Source organism: Otolemur garnettii, unplaced genomic scaffold (genome assembly GCF_000181295.1).
Source record: "Otolemur garnettii isolate 467f Iridium unplaced genomic scaffold, OtoGar3 scaffold00024, whole genome shotgun sequence".
Lineage (NCBI taxonomy): Eukaryota > Metazoa > Chordata > Mammalia > Primates > Galagidae > Otolemur > Otolemur garnettii.
The window spans coordinates 11,643,351-11,668,957 of record NW_003852419.1 but is presented as its reverse complement, the minus strand read 5'-3'; the positions used below and the strand labels follow the sequence as shown (position 1 = coordinate 11,668,957).

General features: G+C 39.6%; 1 protein-coding gene and 1 pseudogene across 1 annotated transcript in view; one reads left to right on the top strand and one right to left on the bottom strand.

Annotated features, from left to right (window-relative positions):
* Window positions 1–24,623, top strand: part of PSME4 (proteasome activator subunit 4) — a 109,035-nt gene extending 84,412 nt beyond the window's left edge. The window contains exons 40-47 of the mRNA XM_023512066.1: window positions 483–691; window positions 2,853–2,938; window positions 14,973–15,101; window positions 16,864–17,019; window positions 19,955–20,117; window positions 21,529–21,662; window positions 22,486–22,624; window positions 23,110–24,623. Coding sequence (XP_023367834.1) covers window positions 483–691; window positions 2,853–2,938; window positions 14,973–15,101; window positions 16,864–17,019; window positions 19,955–20,117; window positions 21,529–21,662; window positions 22,486–22,620 — 1,012 coding nt within the window. The 3' untranslated portion in view covers window positions 22,621–22,624; window positions 23,110–24,623. The remainder of the gene's footprint in view (window positions 1–482; window positions 692–2,852; window positions 2,939–14,972; window positions 15,102–16,863; window positions 17,020–19,954; window positions 20,118–21,528; window positions 21,663–22,485; window positions 22,625–23,109) is intronic.
* On the bottom strand, window positions 11,066–11,722 carry LOC111724535 (annotated as a pseudogene).
* Window positions 24,624–25,607: the final 984 nt, after the last annotated feature.

Sequence of the window (25,607 nt, the reverse complement as noted above, 5' to 3'; positions counted from 1 at the left end):
GTGCTGTGGGAAACAAGGCTGAACATTCTGAATGTAAACTAGCGGCGTGGTATGCTCAGAACCCATGGGTGAGCAGTCACTGCACCTTAGGGGGTTTTTTGTGTTTTTCGTTCATTTTGTTCGTCTGTCACCAGGCTGGAGTGCAAAGGCATGATCACTGCTCACTGCAACCTGGAACTCCTGGGCTCAGGAAATCTTCCTGCCTCAGCCTCTCTAGGACTACAGGTTCTTGTCACCACACATAGCTAATTTAAAAAAAAAAACTTTGTGGCTATGGAGTCTTTCTATATTATCCAGGCTATCCATCCTAGTTTGAATACCTCATAATTATAAAACTTCTTTTACACAAGGCACAGACCCTCTGGGACCCTGTCTAGGAGTTGATCTGGAACAGTTTACTTGGGTTGGCTTGTAACTTTTGAACCTCAATTTTATTGATAATGTGGGACCTCTTCTTACTGTCAATATATTTTATTTTATAGTGTGCTGACCTACATATTCATGATAGATGTTTCTTTGCCAAATACCGCGCCAACAAAATCTCCTTGTGTCCCTGAGTTTACTGCTCGAATTCTAGAGAAATTGAAACCCCTTATGGATGTGGATGAAGAAATTCAGAACCATGTTATGGAAGAAAATGGAATTGGTGAAGAAGATGAACGAACCCAGGGCATCAAACTCTTAAAAACCAGTGAGTAGCTAAAATGAGTAGAGTATCACTTCAGAACACATCTATCTTGATTATCTTGTGTGTTTTGTTGTTGTTGTTTGTTTGTTTTTAGAAAGGAGGTCTCACTTTGTCACCCAGGCTAGAATACAGTTGCACTGTCACAGCTCACTGGTGTTGCGTGGAGGGGTGCGTGATGCATTGCAGCAGATAGAACCCCTCAGTGGAATTGTATTTTGAATAAGGAAGACTGGAGGCTGGCTCTGGCAATCCAGCAAAGTTCTTTATTTTACCAAAGCTTATATAGACCATACTGCACATACACACAATTAATCAACAAGTGACTTAAACCTCCTAACACAGGCCCAGCAGGGCCCAGCGCCAAGGAGTCTGTTAATTTACAGCTGGCCAGTCTACTAGCCTTATCTAAAGCCGTTCTCAAGCCTTAAAGTAAAAACAAAACCATAAAACAAAGTTCTAGGGGAATAAGCTGATTGAATGCTTGACCTGCAATAGACCGTCTAGAGGCAGTCATTCATCTTAGGGAGTAGTCTGGAGATTCCTCGATATACCGATGGCTGCTTGCAGTCCGGCCTCCCTGAAGTTCAGCATCAAATCATTTCTGCATGATAAGGTCTTGAACCACGTGGGGAGTTCTATCCACGTCTCTCAACATTCTAACTCACAAAAGACTTCAAACTTGCTCTCACAAAATGGGACCGTTTAAAGGCTTACTTACAGGCCTTCCGCCTATACACTGGAACCTCAAAGCCTGGGCTCAAGGGATCCTTCTGCCTCAGCCTCCCAGTTAGCTGGGACTACATAGTCATGCTCCACCACACCTGATTAATTTTTAAAACTTTTTTGTGGAGAAGGGGTCTCATTCTCTTACCCAGGCTGATCTCACATTCCTGGCCTCCCAAAGTGCTAGGATTACAGGCATGAGCCACCATGCTTGGCCCCCACTTTTTTTTTATTGTGATGAGATACAGTAGAACCTCTATAAATGTGACTACCCATGGGTGGTAACAAACTGGTCATCATATGGAAGTGGTCAGCATAAGGAACTTCCATGGGTTACATGTCTGGTCAACTTAAGAAGGTGGTGAGCTATGGAGATTCTACTACATGTGTAGTATAAGATTTATAGTTTTAACCAAAAAAAGAGCTGGGTAGTGATGGGCGCCTATAGTCCCAGCTACTTGGGAGGCTGAGGCAAGAGAATTGCTTAAACCCAAAACTTTGAGGTTGCTGTGAGCTGTGACACCATGGCACTCTACCAAGGGCGACATAGGGAGACTGTGTCTCAAAAAACAAACAAACAGGCTCTGTGCCTGTGGCTAAAGTGGCTAAGGTGCCAGGCACATACACCTGAGCTGTGTTCAGGCAGGTTCGAATCTAGCCTGGGCCTACCAAACAACAATGATGGCTGCAACCAAAAAATAGCCAGGCGTTGTGGGCACCTGTAGTCCCAGCTACTTGGGAGGTGGAAGCAGAGAATTGCTTGAGCCCAAGAGTTGGAGGTTGCTGTGAACTGTGATGCCACAGCACTCTACCCAGAGCAACAGCTTGAGGCTCTATCTCAAAACAAACAAACAAACAAACAAACAAAAAAAAAACTAGTTGGCCATGAAGTAGTGTCTTGGGTAGAAAAAAGAAATTAATTGGTCGTATTGTGAGTGCTTATTTCTGGGTTTGCCATTCTGTTCTGTTTACATTCCTGTCTTTATGCCAGTACCACACTGTTAATTACTGTAGCTGTGTCATAGTTTTAGAATCAGGAAAAATGAGTCCTAACTTTCTGAAAGTTGTTTTGGTTATTGGGGGTGTCCTGTTGTTCTTATATCTGAAATTTTTTTCAAGGATTCTATGTATAAATCAGTGAGTCCTTATTAAACTGTGTTAAGGTTATTAAAGGCTAGTTTTAATTTGTATTCAGTGTGGGTATTTGATGGTCTGTTACTTAATTTGTGGATTTATTCTTGGGGAGTGGCTTCAGTTCCATGTATTGGTTGACACCATTAGTTATGGGTCCTGTTACACTGCTGACCAATCAATGTGTAATTTATGAAGTAATACAGACAAAAGCTATCAGAGTGGCTGGCTGACACTAGTATTACCATATTCTGTGGTCTCTAACTGGATAGCAAAGGTTTATTTAATCTTTGTATTTATTCTCAAATAGTATTGAAGTGGCTGATGGCAAGTGCAGGAAGATCCTTCTCTACAGCAGTCACAGAACAACTTCAGCTTCTACCTTTGTTTTTTAAGGTAAGGTTATGGCTAAAATTACGAATGCATCCCCTTCTAACCTGGAAGAGGACTTTATGTTCGTCATCTGGTGGTTGATAGATTTTTCAGACAGTGTATAAATTTTGGTCTCTAAGATTTAGAATAGTCACAGAATGTCATTAAGTGATAGCGGTTTAATATTTCAGTATTTGTTGAAGTTTCCTTTTTAATACTAGATGAGAGCAGGATCTTGAAAAAAACATGAGCATTTTGTAGATAGACATTGTTTCACTCATAGCTATATAGTTTCTGGATGATTGCAGTTTAGAGAAAATATTGGTAGTTAAGAGAGAAGCCAACATGAAATTTTTTAATATAGTCATTTCTTACGTTTTTATTCAGTATATACCGAATCTAAAAATGAAAATGTTCTGCATATTATGTTCATTTTACAGTGTTGGTTCTATAACTGTTTCTCATTAATATCTATAGGAAGCCATTTGCCTCTAGTAGCATAAAATGGCATTGAAATTTTATTAGTGCAAGGCAATAACATAAGGTGATTTTAATATACTCATCTTCCTCAGGGGATGAAACCAAGGTCACACATTGGCTTATTAGTTTCCAAAATTATAGTTTGCTATCATGAAATGGTTGGCTATGGTTAGGAAAACAATCTAGGCAAATTGAACATTTGGAAGGCTCGGCACAAATATCACCATTACTTAGCAATTGTTGGTCAGTACGGTTATCATCATTTAAGGAGGAGGGCCCTTATTGTTTATTAATAAATGGCATGCTAAACTTTGATTTCCTGCACTATAATTTATCTTTAGGAAATTTCAAAAAGATAAATTTACCAGTAACTTTGAAGGATTTCACTACTGAAATACTTCTCTAAGAGCACTATAAAGGGCTGATATGATGAATACTTGTGGGATCTTTGGGGATATAAAAGTGAACATTATCTGTTAATGTATGTGTCCTCCTTACCTGTAGGTCTTTGGTAGATAGGATTTGTCTTTAGGGCAGCGGTGCTGAAATAGTTTTCCTCTGTCAATCCCTGGTGGATATAGAACATAACTCATTTTTTGTAAGTTGGTAATATGTAGTGATTCTTAGAATAGCTAGAGTACCATCCCTTTTCTTATACTCAAAAACATGTATGTAATGTGAGAGTGAGGTTGGTAGAAAGATGATTTGAATCTACTTGAAATTTATGAAGAATTCAGTCGTTAGAAAGCTATATTGCATAAATTGCTTGTGCCTAACACCTCATCTGGATATGCTAATATTGAGGTTAAGAATATGCATCAGGGCATTATGGTACCAGGGTCTGAGGTACAAAGGCATTACAGCACACAAACAGATGTGTAGAATGTGAAGACAGGAGTTTAAAAGAAGCTTGTTTAGTTCCCATCTGTCAGGAACAATGTCGGGGTATGTGGCACACTCCAGGGTGATGGACACGAATACAACCCAAACACTAATGATGTAACCTGAAATTAAAGGAAAAAAAAAGATGCTTGTTTACTAAGCCATAGGAGAAGCCAGAAGTAGTTTGAGAAGAGATCAGAAATCCTTTTCTGAACATATTCGAGAGGTTTATAATACTTAGCAGTGAAGATGCTTATCATGTGGCAATGCTGTTAGGTTAGATGATGAGTAAGCATTTGGAGTTCAGGGAAGTAGTGCAGCCTGGTGGTGACAAACTTTGGTGTCATCAACGTATAGATGGTGTTTAAAATCATGAGACTAGGGTGTACATGGATAAAAGAAGTTCAAGAATTAAACCAGTGTTCGAAGTTTAGGAAGATAAAGGTTCAGCAGAGAAGGTTTGGTTTGTGCAGACTTTCAGTCACTATATGGATTTAGTTTTTCTATTATAAATGAAGTAAATGCCTATTGCAAAATTTAGAAAGTTGAAAAATTCATAAGCCACAATCTACTATTGATCTTATTTTTATACATTTCTTAAAATTATTGTCAGTTTATAAAAGTAGTATAGGCTGATAAAGAATCTAGATTGATGGGTGGAGGGAGGGGGATTGGAGGGATCACTTCTGAGGTCTTTCTACAGGGGTGTGAATCTTTCTAAGAGTAGAATGTGAACGTTTTAAAACAATAACTGAGAAAATGACATGAAGGCTGTGTTGACCAGTTTGATGGAAGTAGTTCGGATTGCATGTGAAAACCCCACACTGTACCCCAGAAGTGCATTAATGTACATAGTTAACATTCAATTAAAAAAAAAAAATCTAGATTGATTATAATTGTGTATCTATACCCCAGAGAGAGCCATTGTACATAGTTGCTAGTATTTCTCCCAGTGTTCATTTTCTACAGTTATTTGTTAATGATTAAAAATAATTTATGATCATGCCAATTGAAGCCTTCCTTTTTTTGCACCTAATTAATATATACCTTTCCAGGAAAGTAGATTATCCTAATATGGCTGTGATAGAATTTAGTATCCAGTTTACACTCTAATAGCAGATAGATGTTTATTTATTTATGTTTTTTTAATTTTTGAGATAGGGTCTTGCTCTGTTGCCCAGGTTGATGTCAAACTCCTGAGCTTAAGTGATCTAGTAGCTGGGACTGCAGGCACGCACCACCATACCTGGCTGGTTTTATCATAGTTGTTCACTAGGTAGACAGCAAGAGGCAGGGGGTATAATATTGCACAGCAGGAATTTTTGAACATGGTCAATTTGTTCAATCCCTCAGAACTTTTTTTTCCTTCATATGTAAAATGGGGGTGATAATACCACCCACCTTCCAAGGATGTTGTATTAAATGTGTCCCCTCTTCCAGGCCAGTTGAGTGACTAAGAAGGCAGCACCGCCTTATTTGAATTTTCCCATTTTCTGCTTTTCTGTTAGCAAATCATGAGAATTCAAATGGAATTCTCTCTAAATTGAGAGAATAAGAGGTCCCTACATGTACAGAGTGTTCAGAGCAGCACCAGGCACATGGTAAACACTGTAGCAGGGTCATTTTCACTGATGATACGACAAACATCTTACACGTATGTTTTGCACTTTCACATACTTTTCTAAGGTAAATCACCAGAAGTAAAAATGAAAATGCTGGATCAGTTTTAGCTAACCCGAATTCTTGTAAGAACCACGGTATGTTGGCTATTTATGTTAAAATCATACTGTTGGGGTTTTTTGATTACTTGTTTTTGGGTGGAAGGTATTGTTGAGATGCCATGCCACTGTGTCGCCCTGGCTGGTCTTCAGCTCCTGGACTTAAGTGATCCTCCTGCCCTCAGCCTCTCAAGTGGCTGGGACTGTAAGCACATGCCCCTATACTAGTTAAAATCTTTTTTTATTTTTTTTAAGACAGAGTCCTACTCTGTCATCTGGCTAGAGTGCCATGGCCTCAGCATAGCTCACAGCAACCTTAAACTCCTAGGCTCAACCAAGCCTTTAGGACTGGGACGAAAGGCACCTGCCCCAATACCTAGCTAATTTTTCATTTTTAGTAGAGATAGGGTCTCTCACTATTGCACAGGCTTCTCTTAAACTGCTGACCCCAAGCAATCCTCCTGAATTGGCCTCCCAGAGTGCTGGGATTACACAAGTGAGCCACTGTGCCTGGCCTTAAAATCTTTTTTATTATATCCCACAAAAAGTAGTTTTATATCCATTTAAAAAGTAAAAAACCTTTATATATGTGAAAAGTGAAAGTTTGAGTTATTTGCCTATCTGCCTGAGTATCCAGATTGCTTAAAATTAAGGGAAGAGGGGCGCAGTGCAGTGGCTTATGCTTGTAATCCTCGCACTCTGGGAGGCCGAGGCAGGTGGATTGCCTGAGCTCATGGGTTCGAGACCAGCCTGAGCCAGAGCAAGACCTCACCTCTAAAAGTAGCCAGGTGTTGTGGTAGACACCTGTAGTCCCAGCTAATTGAGAGACTGAGGCAAGAGAATCACTTAAGCCCAAAGAGTTTGAGGTTGCTATCAGCTGTGATACAGTGGCACTCTACTGAGGGCAACAGTGAGACAGAGTGAAAAAAAAAAAACCATATATATATATAAAAGGAAGAGCTTTTCTAACCAAGAATAGTTTACAGAGCCTTCTTTTAGGGTAAAGAGAGACCTAGGTTAAAATCTTTCCTGTGACAAGTGCTTTCTTTGTGACCTAGCATAAGCTACTGAACTTGTAAGACCATCTCCTTATAGGTAAAAGTGTAGGATAATACCAGTATCCATCACAGAGTTGCAAGGATGAAATGACATAATGCCTGTAAAGTTGAGAGCCCAGGGTAAAGTACACACTTTTTTTTTTTATGAGATAGAATCTCACTTTGTCACCCTCAGTAGAGTACCGTTGTGGCGTCATAGCTCACAGCAACCTCAAATTCTTGCACTCAAGCAGTTCTTCTGCCTCAGCCTCCCGAGTAGCTGGGACTACAGGCACCTGCCACAACACCTAGCTATTTTTAGAGACAAGGGACTTGGCTCTAGCTCAGGCTGGTCTCGAACCTGTGAGCTCAGGGAATCCACCTGCCTCGGCCTTTCAGAGTGTTAGGTTGCAGATGTGAGCCACTGCACGGGTACTGAAGTACATACTAGTATTTTTATTTTACTTGTTACTACTATTTTAATTTGTAACAGTTAAGAACTCAAATTGTTGAGCAGTCAGAGAGCTGAGGTCATGTGTCCTAAGTTCACACTTGTTCATACTTCATAAAAGCTCATTGAAATTCACCACTATACAGCAATAGTTTTGCATATGTCTAACTTAGAGAAAAATGTGTGGATATTGTGATACATTGCACAGTTGCTTCCCATTGATGATATTTCTACAGAAAAACTATTTTTCTATATAATTAGAGGAGAGGAAGATACTGTAAGCTGTTTCCTTTCTTTTTTCTTTTTCTTTTTTTTTTTTTTTTTTAGCTGTTTCCTTTTTTAATGGGCAGCATTTTGTACTTGTTGAATTTTATCTGTAATGTAATCAAAATAAATTTGTGTGAAAAAAGGCAAAAGAACTTTCAAGCTCTTTTGGTTATGTCAGTGTACCAGTTAAGATTCTTTGATAACAAGTACTAGAGACCAACCGGCTTTGAAAGCAAAGGCACAAAACTAGTTAGGTGACTTGTAAGTGTCTAGGTAGTTCACAGAATTTGAGTAAAAGCTGAAGAACTGAGTAGGAACCATAGCAACTTAAAATAACTACAGCACAATCTGAAAACCAGAAAGTTGACATTGGTACATGGTGTATGTATAATTCTGTATCATTTTATTACCATAAAAATCTCCTTCTGCTTCCTCTTTATATACTTGCATCTGTTTCCCTCCCCATCAACATTCTTAGCTCTTAGCTACCAATGTGTTCTCCATCTCTATGATTTTATCATTTAAGTATGTCATTTAGCTGGGCATAGTGGCTGGCACCTATAATCTCAGCTATTCTGGAGCCTGTTGCAGGAGGATCACTTAAGCCCAAGAGTTCAAAGGTGGAGTGCACTATATTATATGTATGAATAGTCAGTGCACTTTATCCTGGGCAACACAGCAAGACTCCATTTCTGTATGAAAGAAAAAGAAGGTGGGCATGTAAAAGGAAGTATGTGACCTTTAGCAGTCGCGTATCAGTGTGAGGAGGGCGTGGTCTGGAACTTGAGAAAGGAAACCCATCTCTGATCCCACGCCCATTGGTGTGCAATTAAAAGATTAGTTTTTCTTTACTTGAAAAATTCTCTTAATGCCATCACTACACAGTGACTCAAACCTGTAATCCTAGCACTCTGGGAGGCCAAGGCAGGTAGATGGCCATAACTCAGGAGTTCGAGACCAGCCTAAGCAAGAACAAGACCCCATCTCTAAAACGGCATTATAGCAGGCACCTATAGTCCCAGCTACTTGGGAGACTGAGGCAGAAGAATCACTTGAGCCCAAGAATTTGAGGTCACTCAGCTGTGACGCCACGGCACTCTACCCAGGTCAACAATGTGAGACTCTGTCTCAAAAAAAAAAAAAAAAAAAATAGAAAAAAAGAAAAACTAGCCAGGAATTGTGATGGGGGCCTGTAGTACCAACTTCTTAGGAGTCTATGGCAAGAAGGTCACTCAAGCTCAAGAGTTGCTGTGATCTGTAATGATGACATGGCGCTCTACTGAGGGCAAAGAATAGGAGTGTTTCAAAAAACTGAAAAGGAAACATGCCCTTGTAGCTTGTTCTTTTCATCAGTAGAGGAAAGCCTTATTTTACCAAGTTTGCTGAGGAATATTATTTTCATCAACCCCTGGACAGATTCCTCTGACATTTGTTAAAACTGTAAGGAAAACTATCTTCAGATAAGGGGATTTTTCCCAAACCAACTTAACAGGATTTGGGGGGAAGGCAGAAGAGGGTAATCAGCTACTGAGGGTGTGCAATGAGGAATTTGAGCAGATACCAGGGGTGGGAGATTGTCTCTAAACTGAATTAATAGGGAGGGGGCTCAGCAGGTTCCTTCTGAGCAGGAACAATGTGCAGGTATATGGCACACTTCCTGTGTGAAGGACACAACTACAACTTAGACTTGACCTTAAAAATGCAGACACTGTAACCTAATTGTATGTACCTGCATATTAATTAGAAATAAAACATAAAACCCAAATAAATAAGCTGAATTAACAGGAGTCTTGCTAAAACTGGGCTCTGCAGGGCAAAGGCAGAGCCCAGGGATGAGACCTAGTTGGAAAGAGGGCCCAGAGGAGCCTATTCGAAAAGTTTGGTAGAGGAAAACATTTTTGTCATGGCAAAGTCATGATTAAGTTCCCATTTGTTATGTGTATGCAAAGAAATTGAGTGGTTCGTAGTTTTGACTGTTCACCTAAGTCGATACAATCCTTGGTATTTTAGAGAAAAATAATTTCTTTGCAAATTAAAACTATACTGAGTTTTTTCACCTATTGTATTGGCAAAAACCCAGATGTTCAGTCATACTCCAGTGGTGAGTCTCTGGGGAAATAAGGAATGCTTAGGGGTGTGGGGCAGTATGTAGCAAAGGTATGTAGGCATTCACATTCTGATGGCAATGCATTTCTACTTTTCTATTCCAGAGATATGTTGGTGAATATATGATATGTCTCTGCCCATCAGATATATGTTATAGCACTATTTCAAAAGCAAAAGACTAGAATAATTCAAATATCTCATGACTCTAGGGTGGGTTTGGTTAAATAAACTATGGTACATCCTATAATTGAGATACCTATATTATGAATTATTCCTGTTGCTACAGTCATCATCTCCAAGAGATGTATAGCGTGTCCCATAAGTAGCCCTTAAAGTCGCCATAAGTAGGGAATATAGGAAATTGTAGCAAAATGTACAAAATTTACAAAATATTTGTTCCAAAATCTTACAAAGAGGTGGCCAACACGTAACATTTTGGAATGACTATGAATATCCTCATTCCCATGACAACTCACACCAGCCTGACCCTAGCCAATCCAAAATAGCCTAACTGCATCCACCGTCCATCCTGCTCTTGTCTAACTAACTGCCCTAACCTAACACCTTCGTGCTGCAACCAAATAATTCACTTTCCAGCAAAAAGCAAAGGCAACAAAGTCACTAAACAGTTAACTTGAAAATTAAAGTTTTTTGGCTCGGCACCTGTGGCTCAAGTGGCTAAGGCGCCAGCCACATACACCTACGGTTGTGGGTTTGAATCCAGCCCGGGCCCGCCAAACAACAATGATGCTGCAACCAAAAAACAGCCGGGCGTTGTGGCGGGCGCCTGTGGTCCCAGCTACTTGGGAGGCGGAGGCAGGAGACTCACTTGAGCCCAGAAGTTGGAGGTTACTGTGAGCTGTGAAGTCACAGCACTCTACCCAGGGGGACAGCTTGAGGCTCTGCCTCAAAAAAAAAAAAAAAAAAAGAAAGTTTTTGTTTTTTGAAATTATTCAGTAATTATTAAGTAATTTATTGAATCTAGTAGAACTTAGTTTTCTACAAATAATATATTTTTGGGGGGGGTCTCAGTTCAAATTTAATAGAAACTACAAAGGATTAATAATGGGCTGATGACCTCTACCCATCCTACAAATCAGATGGCCATTTCCATCAAAGGAAGAAAGGCTGGCCTCCCCAACCCCTATAGAAAAGGCCTGTCTTATAAGACACCACATCTTGTCTGAATCTAAATCTTGCATCTTATGTTTTACCCATGGAAAAAAAGTACAAAAGAGATTTTGTCCTCAGGGCTGCCACTGCAGCCCAGCATTAAAATAGCCCAGTATTCATTTCTGCTTTGGAGACAATATGCTTTGCTCTTTTGGACATAAGGCTTGATGGTATCACTGCCAGGCTTGCAGCCAGGTGGGCATACTTCCCTGTGTTTGTCAGTGAATTGGCAGGTCTGAACTAGTCTCAGAGTCTCCTCCACAGAGAGACCTTCTCAGTGGTCTACGAAGGGGTCTACCCTTATCATCAGTGTTAAAGAGGCCGCCAAACGAGATGCCTTCATCAGCCATTAAGACCCCATAATCCTGTATGGTAGTGCGGTTGATACCAAAAGAAATGTTCCTGGGTCCCAGTCTTCCTTGTTTCTCAGATGTGTGGATCGCTGCCAGGTGACAGGAGTAAGAATCCACAGAAGCCCCAATCACTTGGCTGTTGAGTTTCTTAAACTCTTCTGCCTCATCACTGAAAGCAACAATTTCCGTGGGGCAAAGGTGAAGTCAAGAGGGTGAAAGAAGGACACGTATTTTCCTTGGTAATCAGATAGGCTGATATCTTTGAACTGACCATCTGGCAGAATAACTGTGGCTTTGAAGTTGGGGGCAGGGTGCCTAATTTTGGCATTTCCTAAAGACATCTTGCTGTCAGCAGTTCCAAAGCAGAAGTCTTTGACCAAAATAATGTACATTTTTAAATGTCTCTAATCAAAGTTCTTGAATTCAACCTTATTTGATTACAGTTAAATTAATTTAGCCTTCCGACATGAAAATGTTCCCCACCCTGATGTATTTCTTTGTAGAAAGATTTCCTACCTCTGAACATTGAGCCCAGAAACACTGAACAACTGATAATGACGAATACTTTTTGTGCCCAGATTATGGTTTCTGACTATCATTTCTCACTAAAAGAATCACAGCTGATTTTGGGTATGGAGTAAGAAATGCACAAGTCATCTTATTATACCAGAAACCAAGGATGCTATATACAGTTGCATTGAAGGGCTCAAGAGCCACCTCGAGGGGGCTCACTAGTAGACAAAGGAGAAAAATGAGCACTCCCATGAAGAGTAGCTTCATACTTGAAAAAACTTACTGTTCATTTTAAGAATGACGAAGGAACGACCATTTTGCAAACCTGTTTTTGTAACGGATTATCACAGAAGGAGTATACTGCACACCACTGAAGGAAATAGACATCACCATTTACGCTGCATCCAATCAAACCAGTAAAAATCAAACCTGTACATCTAATAGCTGATTTACAGGACTTAATGGGGCCAGTTTAGTGAGGAGGGTGGTGAAGCCCTCACAGTCAAGAGCACTTTCCTGGGATGCAGGGTTTTAGGTTGGAGAAGATACCAGCATAGACAGAGACAGGGCTCCAGCCAGCCTGCTAAGGCCAACATAAATACCTGGAGTATGAGCCACCAGTCAGACACCTGCTCTGTGCCCTGTGGCCAGAAGCCACGCCAGGCCCTCAAAGACCAGAGCATCTGTGACCAGTTACTAATGATGCTGCTGCATTTACAGCAGCTGGTAGAGAAGCACTTCATTCACCTGAAAGTGACCAGATAGAGGCAACAACTGGCTAGACGAAGAGAAGTACGCCCAGTCTGTCCATGAGCAGGGAGACTACCCGGACCACTTAATGTGCAAGATGGTCAACCTCCTACGGTCTGGGACCACAAGTGGCCTGGAGAGCCACATGTATCTCCCTTGCCTGGACTCTAGGGCTGATGTCAGAAGTGGGCAGAGGGCCCAACTATCCAGGCAGCCTGACCCCTAGCTCCCCTAAACTAAGCGACCTTGAACCTGCCTTTGTTAGCCACTATCTGTCCAGCCATGCGGCTGATGTCTCTATCTTCTACCACTTGAGCTTCTGGGACTACAGTGCCTACCAAGGAGACAAGTTCCACTGGGACAAGAACACCTTGGACTTCATTAACCTTGGCACTAGTGAGAACAAGGTCTGCATTGGTCTGGTGATTGAAAGGTTGTGTCAGAGAGACATGAACTGCACCGAAGACGTCTTGCCACAGTACCCTGAATGGAGAGGCAGCCATTCTTGTGGAAGAGGTGGCCCAGCTCCAGACCTCCTACTGCAGGGCACCTGCCCAGCTTGATCCAGAAAATGTGGTGGTTCCACATGGCTGCTGCTCTGTCTTCTCTGTGTGATCCTGGGGAGGCCTTTCTGGTCTCCCACTTCCTTCTATGGTGGCTTTGCCTTTAGCTCCCTCCTGTATGCAAAAGTCAAGCTGAGTCCTGTTCACCTGGAAAGTGAGATCACTTAGGCAAGCACCTGTCCTTTCCAGCTCACTGTGGACAAATTGGAGCAAGCCCTGCTTGAAGCTAAAAGTAAGGGGAAAAGATCAGAGTCCTTGTGCTTACCAGTCCTCAGAACCCTCTGAGTGACATCTATTCCCAAGACTCACTGATGGAATACCTGAAATTTGCTGAGAAGTAAAACCTGCATGTAATCATAATGAGATTTACTGGCGGTCTGTGTTTGATGAATCTATCATATTCCACAGTGTTCTGAGCATAGAAAGTTTTCCTGATCCCAACAGGACAGATGTATTCTGAGGCACCAGTAAGGATTTCTGCATCTCCAGCTTCTGCTTTGGAGCTCTATATACCCACAACAAGGAAGTGGCCTCTGCTGTGGGCTCCTTTGGCTACATCCACAGTGTGTCTGGCATTGCCCAGCACAAACTGTGTCAACTGCTCCATGACAGAGATTGGATCAACCAAGTGCGCCTGCCCACCAGTCACTCACGGCTGCAGAATGCTCACAGATACATCATTATTAAGCTGAAGGAGTTGAAGATCCCCTTTCTCTATCATGGTGCTGGCCTCTATGTCTGGATCAACTTGAAAAAGTACCTGGACCCAGGTACGTTTGAGGAAGAAGTGCTCCTCCATTGCCGCTACCTGGACGGCAAGCTGATTCTCTCCTGTGGCAAAGCCTACATGTGTAAGGAGCCTGGCTGGTTCTGCTTAGACTTTGCGGAAAAGCCCCTCTGGCTAAAAACCAGCCTTGCTTCAGTTCTGTTAGGTGCTCCAGATCGGAAGCACAGCGTTGGAGAGCAAAACAGCTGGAGAATGCTATGAAAGAGTATGTTGTCATCACTGCTCAGGAAGCCGCCGATGTCTGGGTCTCTGGTCCAGAAGGCTGGTGTTGAATTGGTGCTGCAGTGAAGCAGACAGTGGGCTACTCCGGGAACGGTCTCATCTGACCCGGTCATCAGCCTCATTCAACTGAGCATCTGCCATGTTTGGAAGCTTTGTGTCTTTTCAGTCTTTGCTAATCAGTGTGCATACAAAATGTTTTTTTGGGGGGAGGGGTAGGGGTGGAAAGGCAGGTACTTGAGGGGAGGATAAAGGAAGCTTGCACACCCATATTTAAATGGTCTAACTTTCACTGCACCCAGCCAGCTTTCAGATTTTAAATGGTATTTTTTTCGTATCTAATAAATTCCATATTCTCTTAAAAAATTATAACACATTAATGCAGTAATTTGGGAAATTGAGCACTGCTGAGTATTTTATATTGGACCTCCAATGAAGTTTTATGTGTAGTTTTTTTAAAGAGACCTTTTAGAGATTGCATAATATACTTATGGATAACATATGTCTGAGATGTGTTTCAAATAATTTAGTTGTGGGAAAGGGAGTGAAAAAAAATGAAAGATTATCCTTGAGTTTGTCGTCATTGAAGAAGTGATGGGGGGGTGGTTCATTACACTATTCTCTAGTGTTGTGCATGTCTGTAATTTTCCATAGAAGTTGCTAAAAGTAAAAATGTGGTATCTTTCATGCCACAGCGCTTTTGTGCTTACTGGCAGTTGTTTTTTAATTTGTGTTTGTCTTTGCATTTTTGTTTTTTAGATTGCCCCAGTGGAAAATGACAATAGCTATGATGAGCTGAAAAGAGATGCAAAGTTATGTTTATCACTAATGTCTCAGGGGTTGCTTTACCCTCATCAAGTGCCTTTGGTACTTCAGGTGCTAAAACAAGTAAGTGCAAATTATAACACTTTGGTCTTTCAGTGAGCGTCTTGGTTTGCCATTCTTAGAATATTATCAAGGTCACCATAGTGCGCACAGTACTTAAAACTTAAGTTTTGTTTTTGTTTTGAACATTCTTTTAGTATAGGAGAAGAAATAAAAATTAACCAAAGGAACAGACCTAGATTCTGTACCTGGTTCTCCCACCAACCTCTGTGACCGTGGGCAAGTCTCCCAAGCCAAAAATTATTTAGGCTTGCAAAGAGCTAATTATCGAAGTGCCTTGAATATGAAGGACTTATAAGGGAGGGGTTCATGGTTCCCTTTTACTATTTCACCTTTATTTTATTTACTTCCATTTCCTGGTCTGTGCTAGGAAGCACTGTACTGATTGCATATTTTCTGGCTGCATTGTTAGTATACTGTAACATGGTCAGCTTTATCCAGGACATACATGTGTTACATAATATAAAAATGGACATGTTCCCACAGCTTTCAGGGTTTTTTGTTGTCGTTTGTTTTTTGAGACAGTCTTACTTTGTTGCCCTGCGTAGAGTGCTATGGCATCATAACTCACAGCAACCTCAAACTGTTGGGCTCAGGCAATCCCCTTGCCTCAGCCTCCCGAGTAGCTGGGACTATAGGTGCCTGCCACGATACCCAGCATTTTTTTTTTCTATTTTTGGCATTTTTTTTCTATTTTTAGTAGAGACGAGGTCTCACATTGGCTCAGGCTAGTCTCGAACTCCTGAACTCAGGCTATCCACCCAACTTGGCCTCCCAGAGTGCTAGGATTATAAGTGTAAGCCACCACACCCAGCCAACCTTCAGATCTTAAATGTTATTTTTTTGTAGTGGAATTTAGTAGTTCTTAATCATTTGCTTTTAAGACCTTGGTCAGGTGCAATGGCTTATGCCTACAATCCTAGCATTTTAGGAGGCCAAGATGGGCAGATCATTTGAAACCATGAGTTTGAGACCATCCTGGACAACATAGTGAGTCCCTGCCTCTATCAAGATATACTGTAGAACCTCTGTAGTTGACCTCTTCCTTAAGCTGACCTAATTTTTGTAGACCAGACAAACACCACATGTATATATCAATACAGTAGATTGAGTTCCTTATGTTGACCAGTTTATTATAATCTTTTGGGTGGTCAACTTACAGAGCTTCTACTGTATTTTAAAAAATATTTACTGCTACCAAAAGTAAAATAGGAAAATGTGCAGACCTTGGAAGAGTTAAGAGCATTCATCATGACTAGTTTTTCTTCTAAAATTGACTTTTACTATGTGTTCTCTTCCCTTTACTCAGAGCCATCACACAGTCTGAATAACTAACTAACTTTACCTGAAATAGCTCATTCAACCTTTTATTTAGAAGGAAGTATAAGATGAACTTGTCCAAACTATACCTTGAAAGTAGAACTAGGCTTAGGTTATAGTGCTGGTCACATGCACCAGGGCTGGCAGGTTTGAACCCAACCCAGGCCGGCTAAATGACAATGACAACAGCAACAAAACAATGGTCAGGTGTTGTGACATGTGCCTGTAGTCCCAGCTACTTGGGAGGCTGAGGCAAGAGAATTGCTTAAGCCCAAGAGTTGTGATGCCAGGGCACTCTACTGAGGGCAACATAGTGAGACTTTGTCTCAAAAAAAAAAAAAAACAAAAGTAGAACTAAGTTAACATATTGCATTATTTGTGTGTATTATCTGTCATCTCATGTTTTTGTCAGCATTGTTTTTATTGTTACATTTTTCATTCACAGACAGCAAGAAGCAGTTCTTGGCATGCGAGATACACAGTATTGACCTACCTCCAGACCATGGTATTTTATAACCTCTTTATTTTCCTAAACAATGAAGATGCAGTTAAAGATATCAGGTGGCTGGTTATAAGTCTTTTGGAGGATGAACAACTAGAGGTAAAATTTAAGTTATAGAAAATGGAAACTCAATTTAAAAAACCATCATGGTTCCCTTTTTACAAAGTATTTGTACAGTGTTAGGATGTGTTTCATTAAAATATAAATTATTAAAAGTAACTGCTTAATTTTAACATAGCCCTAAGTGAATAGTTTGGTATCCTAGTCATGATTTCCTATAATACAAATGGAAAAAAGAACTAGGCATGTTTTTATTCTGTATTCTCCTTGCAGTTGGGCAAATACCATTTGTGAATCCAAGGTTTCTTAACTATGAAATTGGAGATGATTATTTTAATTACAGCACTTGGAGTTTCCTTGAGACCAGAAGGTTGGGGTTACAATGAGCTATGGTGGGGGCACTGCACTCTACCCTGGGCCACAGAAGAAAACTAAGTTATGCCAGTGCTGACTTTTAAAGAACTAATGAGAATGTGTATAAAGGTAGTTTGAAGAAAGTAAAAATCTACACATAGATGTGATTTCCAGTAGACTTAAGATAGGATTGCCGGGGGGGGGGGGTTGCTTTGTTTGAGGAGTTGAGGTGGTAGAGAAATTAAAGGCAACTAGCTACATTATATTTTGTACAAAAAGACAATGTTTTAGTTTATTAAGCCTATTGTAAGAAACCATGTTGCAATAAATATGGAATAAAATATAACTTTTTAAATTGGACTTGGGGAAAATTTGAAAAATTTTGTGGAAATTTTACTTATTTAATAGACTTCATAGATTTTCATGTGGTAGGATACTCATTATTTTATTTTGTGGAGAGCACTGAAAACAGATTTTATTCATCAGAAACTGGAAATGGAAATTCTCCACTCAGCTGATGAGCCTATCCAGATTTCTTATGTTCTGGGATCAGGTATTATCTAGACTTTAGGGAACACCTCATTCTACAGTATATTCCAGATAGTAAAGAAATACACCCACTCCTCTGCTTCTTAATTAAAGAAACTAGTAGATAATGGATTGGAATATTTACAGGAACTTTGAACAGAGATGGCTTTCTGAGCCTTTAAGTTAATAGATGGCATATAAAATCATGTACAAATCTGACTAGTACAAGAATATTAAACATTGTAGCATAATGTTTAATACCTAACATTAAGACTTTATGGGAGGGTGGTAGTAATGTAATAACATGTAGATAAAGGCCTAAGCTATAAACAATGAAAAGTCAAACCTCTCAATGACCAGAGAAATGCACACTTTAAAAATGAGGCAAATTCAGCTGTCTTTAGTGTTTTCTTTTGCTAATACAAAGATGTGTAGTGATGATGACCAGTGTTGGTAAGGTGTATTTAGTAGTGAACGTTTATGTTTTGGGTCAGAGCATGTTAGCATTATCTTTTTGAAAAGCAACCAATAGACTAGGCACAGTGGCAACACTCTGGTTGGCCGAGGCAGGTAGGTTGCCCTGAGCTCATAGGTTTGAGACCAGCTTAAGCAAGAAGACCTGGTGTCTAAAAGTAGTTGGGCATTGTGGCAGGTGCCTGTAGTCCCAGCTACTTGGGAGGCTGAGGCAAGAGAATCATTTGTGCCCAAGAGTTTGAGGTTGCTGTGAGCTATGATGCCATAGCACTGTATCAAGGGTGACAAAGTGAGACTGTGTCTCAAAAAAGAAAAAAAGGGAAGAAAAAGAAAAGCAATCAGTAGCCATAAAATTAACAATAAAACTGTTTATGTCTTCACATCTACTAATCCCAACTCTTATATCTTATGAAAATTTACTAAAATAGGGGAAAAGTTACATGAAGTACTAATACCTTAGATGCTGGGCACAGTAGCTCATACCTATGATTCTAGCACTTCAGGAGGCCAAGGAGTTCAAGACCAGTCTGGGCAACATAGCCACACCCTATCTGTACAAAACATTTTAAAAATAAAAAAAATGAGCTGAGAGGATAGCTCATGGTTGTAGTAAGCTGTGATTGCGCCGCTGCACTTCAGCTTAGGTGATGAGCAGGACAGAGTATAGCATAGTAGTGAGAAGTTGAAAGCATTCTAATCAATATCTGAGTTCAAAAATAAATCATTGTATATAAGCTTTATAGGAAATGACATAAAATACTTGACATAAAAATGACTAAATACTTAATAACCAAGTATTTAGTAAAACATTTTCATAATGAAAGTAGCAAAGAAAATATTACATACCTAAAAAGCTAATGATTTAGCACACAAAAACTTTAGAAGGAATACAGAATAAAACATTTGTTTTTTCAAATTATCATATGTTTTTGTGAATATTTAAGCAGAATTCACAAAGCCTTTTTACTGTTTTTTGGGGGGGGGGAAGTGGGGGGCTTCCTAAAACTTGAGTTACCATTCCAACTTCAAATTGACTATATATATTCTTCATTTAGTATTGACTATATAAACTCTTCACAGTATAAACTGTGTTTGTAGTGTGACAACAGCCCCCAAAATTCATAAGTAAACCAGATATAGATGTCTACGATGTATGCCATCCATAGAAACTGGTTGTCCTGTGTTTCTGTTGTTGACAGAGACAACCACAGCAGTGACCTAAAGAGATGTAGTCTAGGAAAACACGATTTTGATGTCAGGCTCCAGCACTGCTTTTACAGTAATAGCCTAGATGAGAACTATCAGTGGGGAAGGTAATTTATCAGTACATTTAATTTTACCTAGGAGTTAAGACAATTACCTGTGTAACCCAATGTGGTGGTCTTTATCCATTGAGGCTACATACCCTTTGAGAATCTGCTAAAATCCCAATAAGAAACTGCCTAATGCCAAGGAGAATAGAGGAAAGTAAAGAAAAAGGAAAAAAATAATTGCTCAAGGAGCACATGCAAAACTTGCATACAATTTCAGGGAAGGTCCTTACACCAGTTCCCACCCATCCTCCATTCTTCCTTCTGATTTAGGCTATAAGTTTTAATAGGAATTACTATCTCTACAGGTTCGGGAAATGGCTGCTACCACCTTAAGCGGTCTATTACAGTGTAACTTCCTTACCATGGACAGTCCTATGCAGATTCATTTTGAGCAACTTTGCAAAACAAAACTACCTAAGAAAAGAAAGCGAGACCCTGGATCTGTAGGAGATACCATTCCTTCTGCAGGTAACCTTGCTGGTAGAAAATGCTTATATCCTTTTGGGAATTAACTAGGCTTACCCAGCCTTTCTCAACAAATAATTATTGAATACTTGTATGTGTGCAGGTCTGTACTGGATTTTCAGGAATAGTTTTCCTACTTTTAAGGAGATTTGCATATAGAAAACAGGACTTGCAGTGAAGAGGCTAAAATTGAGTTAGGTACAAAGGAACCTGTAGAAGTTCCATTATAAAAATTATACTCAGGTCTTCTCCCCACCCAAAATAGCTTTATAAAGAAATCCATCCAGAGTTAGTTGTTTCAGATGGTCTAAAATACCTCTTTAGAATTTAGAACTTAGGTGTAATTTTACTAAGAAAAAAACAGTAAACAAAGCAGGCCTTGCTTTTAGTTGGAGAGGGGACTATTCATCAGTACTTTACTAGACATTTGGTGAGAAAATGAGTCATTGTAAGAACTTCCAATCTAACTGAACATAAAAAGGCAGGATAAACACAAAAATAAGATCTGATTACTCTGTCATGTTTAAAGAGAAATTTAAATGTGATTACCAAGAAGCCACTGCTAACTACAGTCTTTAATATAAAATACATGGGCCAGGCAAGGGGGCTCATACTAGTCATCCCAGTGCTTTGAGAGGCTGAGGCAGGAGGATCACTTGCGGCCAGGAATTTGAGAGTAGCCTGGGTGCATTCCTGTAGTCCTTGCTTCTCAGGAGGGTGAGGCAAAAGGATCACTTAAGTTTAGGAGTTCCAGTCTGCAGTGAGCAATGATTGTGCCACTGCACTCCAGCTTGGGTGACACAGTGAGACCCTGTCTTTAAAAAAAAAAGAAAAAAAAATATGGATAGAAAGATTAATAGTAAGTAGAAAATTTATTGACTTTGCAAGAAGTGTGTCAAATATAAAGCTCTTAAATGCTGAATATTTTAGGGTCTTAATTATTTTATATAACAAATTCCAGTAAAATGCTAATGTACACTCTAGTATCTTCGCTTAAAAACTATATTTTTTGATAATAAAGTACCATAATCTTTAGTCACATTCACAACAATGCTAACTTTGGATTGTTTGAGCATCGGGGATTGTACTTTTTTGCATATGAAAGAATCCAAAGAGCCATTACTTTGTTAGTTTTAACAAATATGTGACACATTTCTGGCCTAGATATAATTATACTGTCATTGAGGAACAGCTACAGGATGTCTTGACAAATTCTCAAACAGGGTTATCTTTAGTTCAGCCTTAAAACCGTGATTTTGTATATGTACACGTGTAGATTCATTTTAAATGCAGAAATTCACATATTGAAAATTATTAGCATAATCGAAAAGTCATTTTATCTCATCATATCAGGTGTGTTAGAGACCAGTAAATTTTGCACATATATTGCTGAGACCTTTCTTCTTTTTTGCAGAGTTGGTCAAACGCCATGCTGGGGTGCTAGGACTCGGTGCATGTGTTCTTTCTAGTCCTTACGATGTTCCTACCTGGATGCCCCAGCTCCTTATGAATCTCAGTGCACACCTGAATGATCCTCAGCCTATTGAGGTACAGTTACTCGCCTTTTTTGTAAATATTGTTGGTGTTTTATTAAAAAAAAAACGTTTTACTAATAATTTCCTATACACTCTGAACTTCTGCTTTCATAAAGCTATGCTTCTACCTGGGCCAAGTCTATCACCAATAATTAAATGGATCTCTACCAAAAATAGAAAAATTAGCTGGGTTTGGTGGCGCATGCTTCCAGATCTAGCTACTCTGAAGTCTGAGGCAGAAGGATTGCTTGAGCCTAGCAGTTTGAGGTTGTAGTGAGCTGTGATGAGGCCACTATACTTTAGCCTAGACAATAAACAAAACAAAACAAGAAAACTTACAGATACCTTGCTGTCACATCTACTTGAGATCTTTTGCTAGCAAGGAAATTACGTAGCTTCTATGCTACAGACCCAGTCCAACAGAAGTAAAATATTGTTAGGATACATCTTATGCTTCTATTTTTTTAGCATTTCATATTTGGAAAGTATCTCATTGGGAGCTAATACTAAACAGGAAATTATAAGGGTATCAATAATGAATACCTGTTTTAAGTGTAATCAAAGACCAATGACTGTCCTTCTGATCTTTGTATACAGACGTAGTGTGTATTGAAACTGGTTTAATAATGTGATGTAAGGTCCAATGGTTTTTCCTGAAGTGAAGCTAGTAATTGAGAAATTTGGTTTGGGGAAGTAATAGCGGCTTATTGGTTTGGAGCACTTGTTAATGTGTGAGATTTGACATCTAGAGGGATTATTACTTAGCTAAAGGTATCCTTCATATAGCCCTGGTTGTTCAGAGAGGTTAAAATGTATGTGGGTTGCCTACTCTACAGATGACTGTAAAAAAGACCTTATCCAATTTCCGAAGGACACACCATGACAACTGGCAAGAACACAAACAGCAATTCACTGATGACCAACTGCTCGTTCTCACCGATCTCCTTGTGTCACCATGCTATTATGCATAGAAGGGTAAGTCAGCAAAGTTAGGAATTTAAAGAACTGACGCTCTTAGGCAGGTGTCCTTGGTTTGGTTGGCATTTATTTATTCATTTATAAATTGATTCATTTTGCTGACATTCCTAGATGCCACTGTTTGAATAAAGTTGGGTCGGGCAATTGTTCTGTTTTTTTTTTTAAACAACTTTTGCTATAGCCACTGGAGATAAGTTTCCAGAGAATTTTTCCATGCCTCCTCCTTCAAGTATTAAGCATGGAATTGATGTGACTGCTTTTGGACTTTGTAAATGAAATGGCCTGAGAATAGTTAGGAAAAGAAATCTTAATCTAAGTTGCCTTCGGGTGGGACCTGCACATGTTGGTCACCTTGAGGACTCCAGGTTTCACACAGTCGTGGGAACATTTCTGCTGGGATAGGAAGAAGAAAAATTTTATTTATTGGGCTTTTAGAGGTCGATATCCTGTTACCTAATTGAAATTTTTCCTCCCTGATGCAGATGAGTAGTCCTCACTTCAGGCTCTTTTCGTCAATTCCAGATCCTCAGGTACCATCCGTGCTGGCTCTCCGCAAGTTTCAAACTGCCTCTGTTGACGTCTCATCATTTTGGTGGTTTCTGTGTTTGGTCTCACTGGTCTGCGTTCCACAGGTTCTCAGCTGCCATTTGATTTCCTAACTTGTCCGCACTTGTTTCCAGAATATTGATCACTTTTTCTTTGAGGCATCTGACAAAGTCACAAAGTCTCTGTCTAGAAATAATTACCCAGTATGATCATGGCATCCAAGACCAAACAGAGTCTAGGAACTCATTAAGAAACAGTTTACTTGGAATGGAGAATACCCATCTGTAATACAGGTCCTTTCATTTCATTCATCTCAAATTATTTTTAATTCTTCCAATGGCTGTTGAGTATAGATGGTAGTAGTGCTATGAACCATAAATCTGAAGCCTTGAAACCCTTGGGTCTGGAGAGCCATGAAAAGGGAAGGAAAAGAGGGCAAGTCTAAAACCTAACACTGACCTGATGGATTGCTCGACCAAGGCACAGAAATGAAATCTGTGTCCATTCACTTCCCACAGACTGGAGTTCTTGGTGCTGAATAGAGCCAGTTACTGAAAATTGGGGGTTTGGTGAATAAATTTTTGATTGATTGTTGTGTGTGTATACAATGTGTGATTTAAAAAATAAACAGCAACACCAATAAAAACCCTGACTGGTTAGTTTTTACCTGTATTCTTTACAAATATTGTTTGACCCTCTTTGAAAACTGTTACACTTCACCTAAATGGAAGATTGCTGTGTTTGTGGAAATTCTGTAATTTTTCTTTCTTTCTTTCATCCCCCCCCCCCATTTTTGCCTGCAGAATCGAGAGACTAATAAGGCTTGATATTTAATTGACTTGTTTAATATATGTTACATAGATGTAAAAGATTGTATAAAATATAGAGATAGCATTGGCAAGACTTTGTACAGATGCAACCTTTTACACAAAACCATTGTGTAATTAATTTGTAAAGATTCACATGTAGCTCTTTATTATAGTGATTTTGGGCTTTTATACCCATTGAATGCCATTTTTTGTGTTTTTAAATTATTTTCTTTATCTTTTCATGTTACAAAAGCTGAGGTGTGGGGCTTTTTCTTTCCATTTATCATTAGAATGTCTGAATTCCTATGTAACTTTTTTGTGTGTACCTCTCAATGCTAACACCACATGTTTGCCTATGACAAGTTTATAGAGTGCAAGGTATCTTCTAGGTTGAAATAATTCACAAGTTGGTGAATGTCATCTTGCAACACATCCTGTACAGTCTTCCTTAAAGGAACACTACAGTATATTTTTTAGTATCTACCTGCTGAATGAGTCAATACAGACCTAAGCACAGCAGTGGTCCTGGTACAGTATTTAAGTGTCGGCATACACAGGCCTATTCCCTGTATAGAGTAGTGCCAAACTGATTATTTCAATTGTGTAACTAGTTTAAACCCAATAAACGATTGTTTTTAACACCTGGCTTTTGTCTTCATTAAGAAGAGAAGACCTTTGTTGGCCGTGCCTCATGGATTCCTTTTGCAGCCATATATTTAGATGGGTAAATTAATGCCCTCTGATGGGGTGGATTGTCTAGATCTGCCCAGTCCCCAGGAGCTGTTCTACTACAGTATCTGTCTATAGTCACTAGTGTGACTGTTTGCACTTAATTTAAAAAATTATTTCTGCAGTCTCACTGGGCACGTTTTCAGTGCTCATTAGACACATGGAGCTAGTGGTCACCACATTGAATGGCACATATGAATGGTCATCACATTGAATGAATGGAATGATTTTCTATTTTATTGAAGAGTGCTGATCTAAATATTTGAATAAAGTTGGGTTAGGCGGTTTAGAATTCAAATACTAAATATTTGATTCCCCATGTGATGTGCCAAAGAATCATTTGGGAGTGAGTTAAAATGTAAATTCTGAATCATTCTTTCTAGGTCATAATACCAGCACCTGCTCTTGAGACCATACTTGGAAAAGTGAGACTTCACATTATATATTGCCCACTTAAGCTTTTTCTAATTAAGCTGTGTGAAACTATGCCTTAGCAATGGGTCTTCAATGGGAACTTTAAAAATAAGGTATAAGATACTGGGTGCCCACTGTAGTCACTATGCTCCTTAATGAAAATTCCTGTGGGTGGGGCTGAGACATAATCATCTTTTAAAATCTCTGTGATGGTTCATTTATTTCAGCCAGAATTGAGAATCACTTGTGAAGATTCCTAAGTTCCATTTCAGACCTAAAAACAAAATAGCTTAATCTGAATGCTTAACATGCTCCCCAGGTGATTCTGATGCAGGTTTAGAAGTTGCTTATTATCTTGATATTTACCCCCCACAGATTATACTGTGAGTTACTTAAATTTTCTACTCATGGCCTTGGGAATGAAAGGGATGGCTGCTATTGTCTAAGATCTTAAAATACATGGGGCATTAGAAAGATGGAAA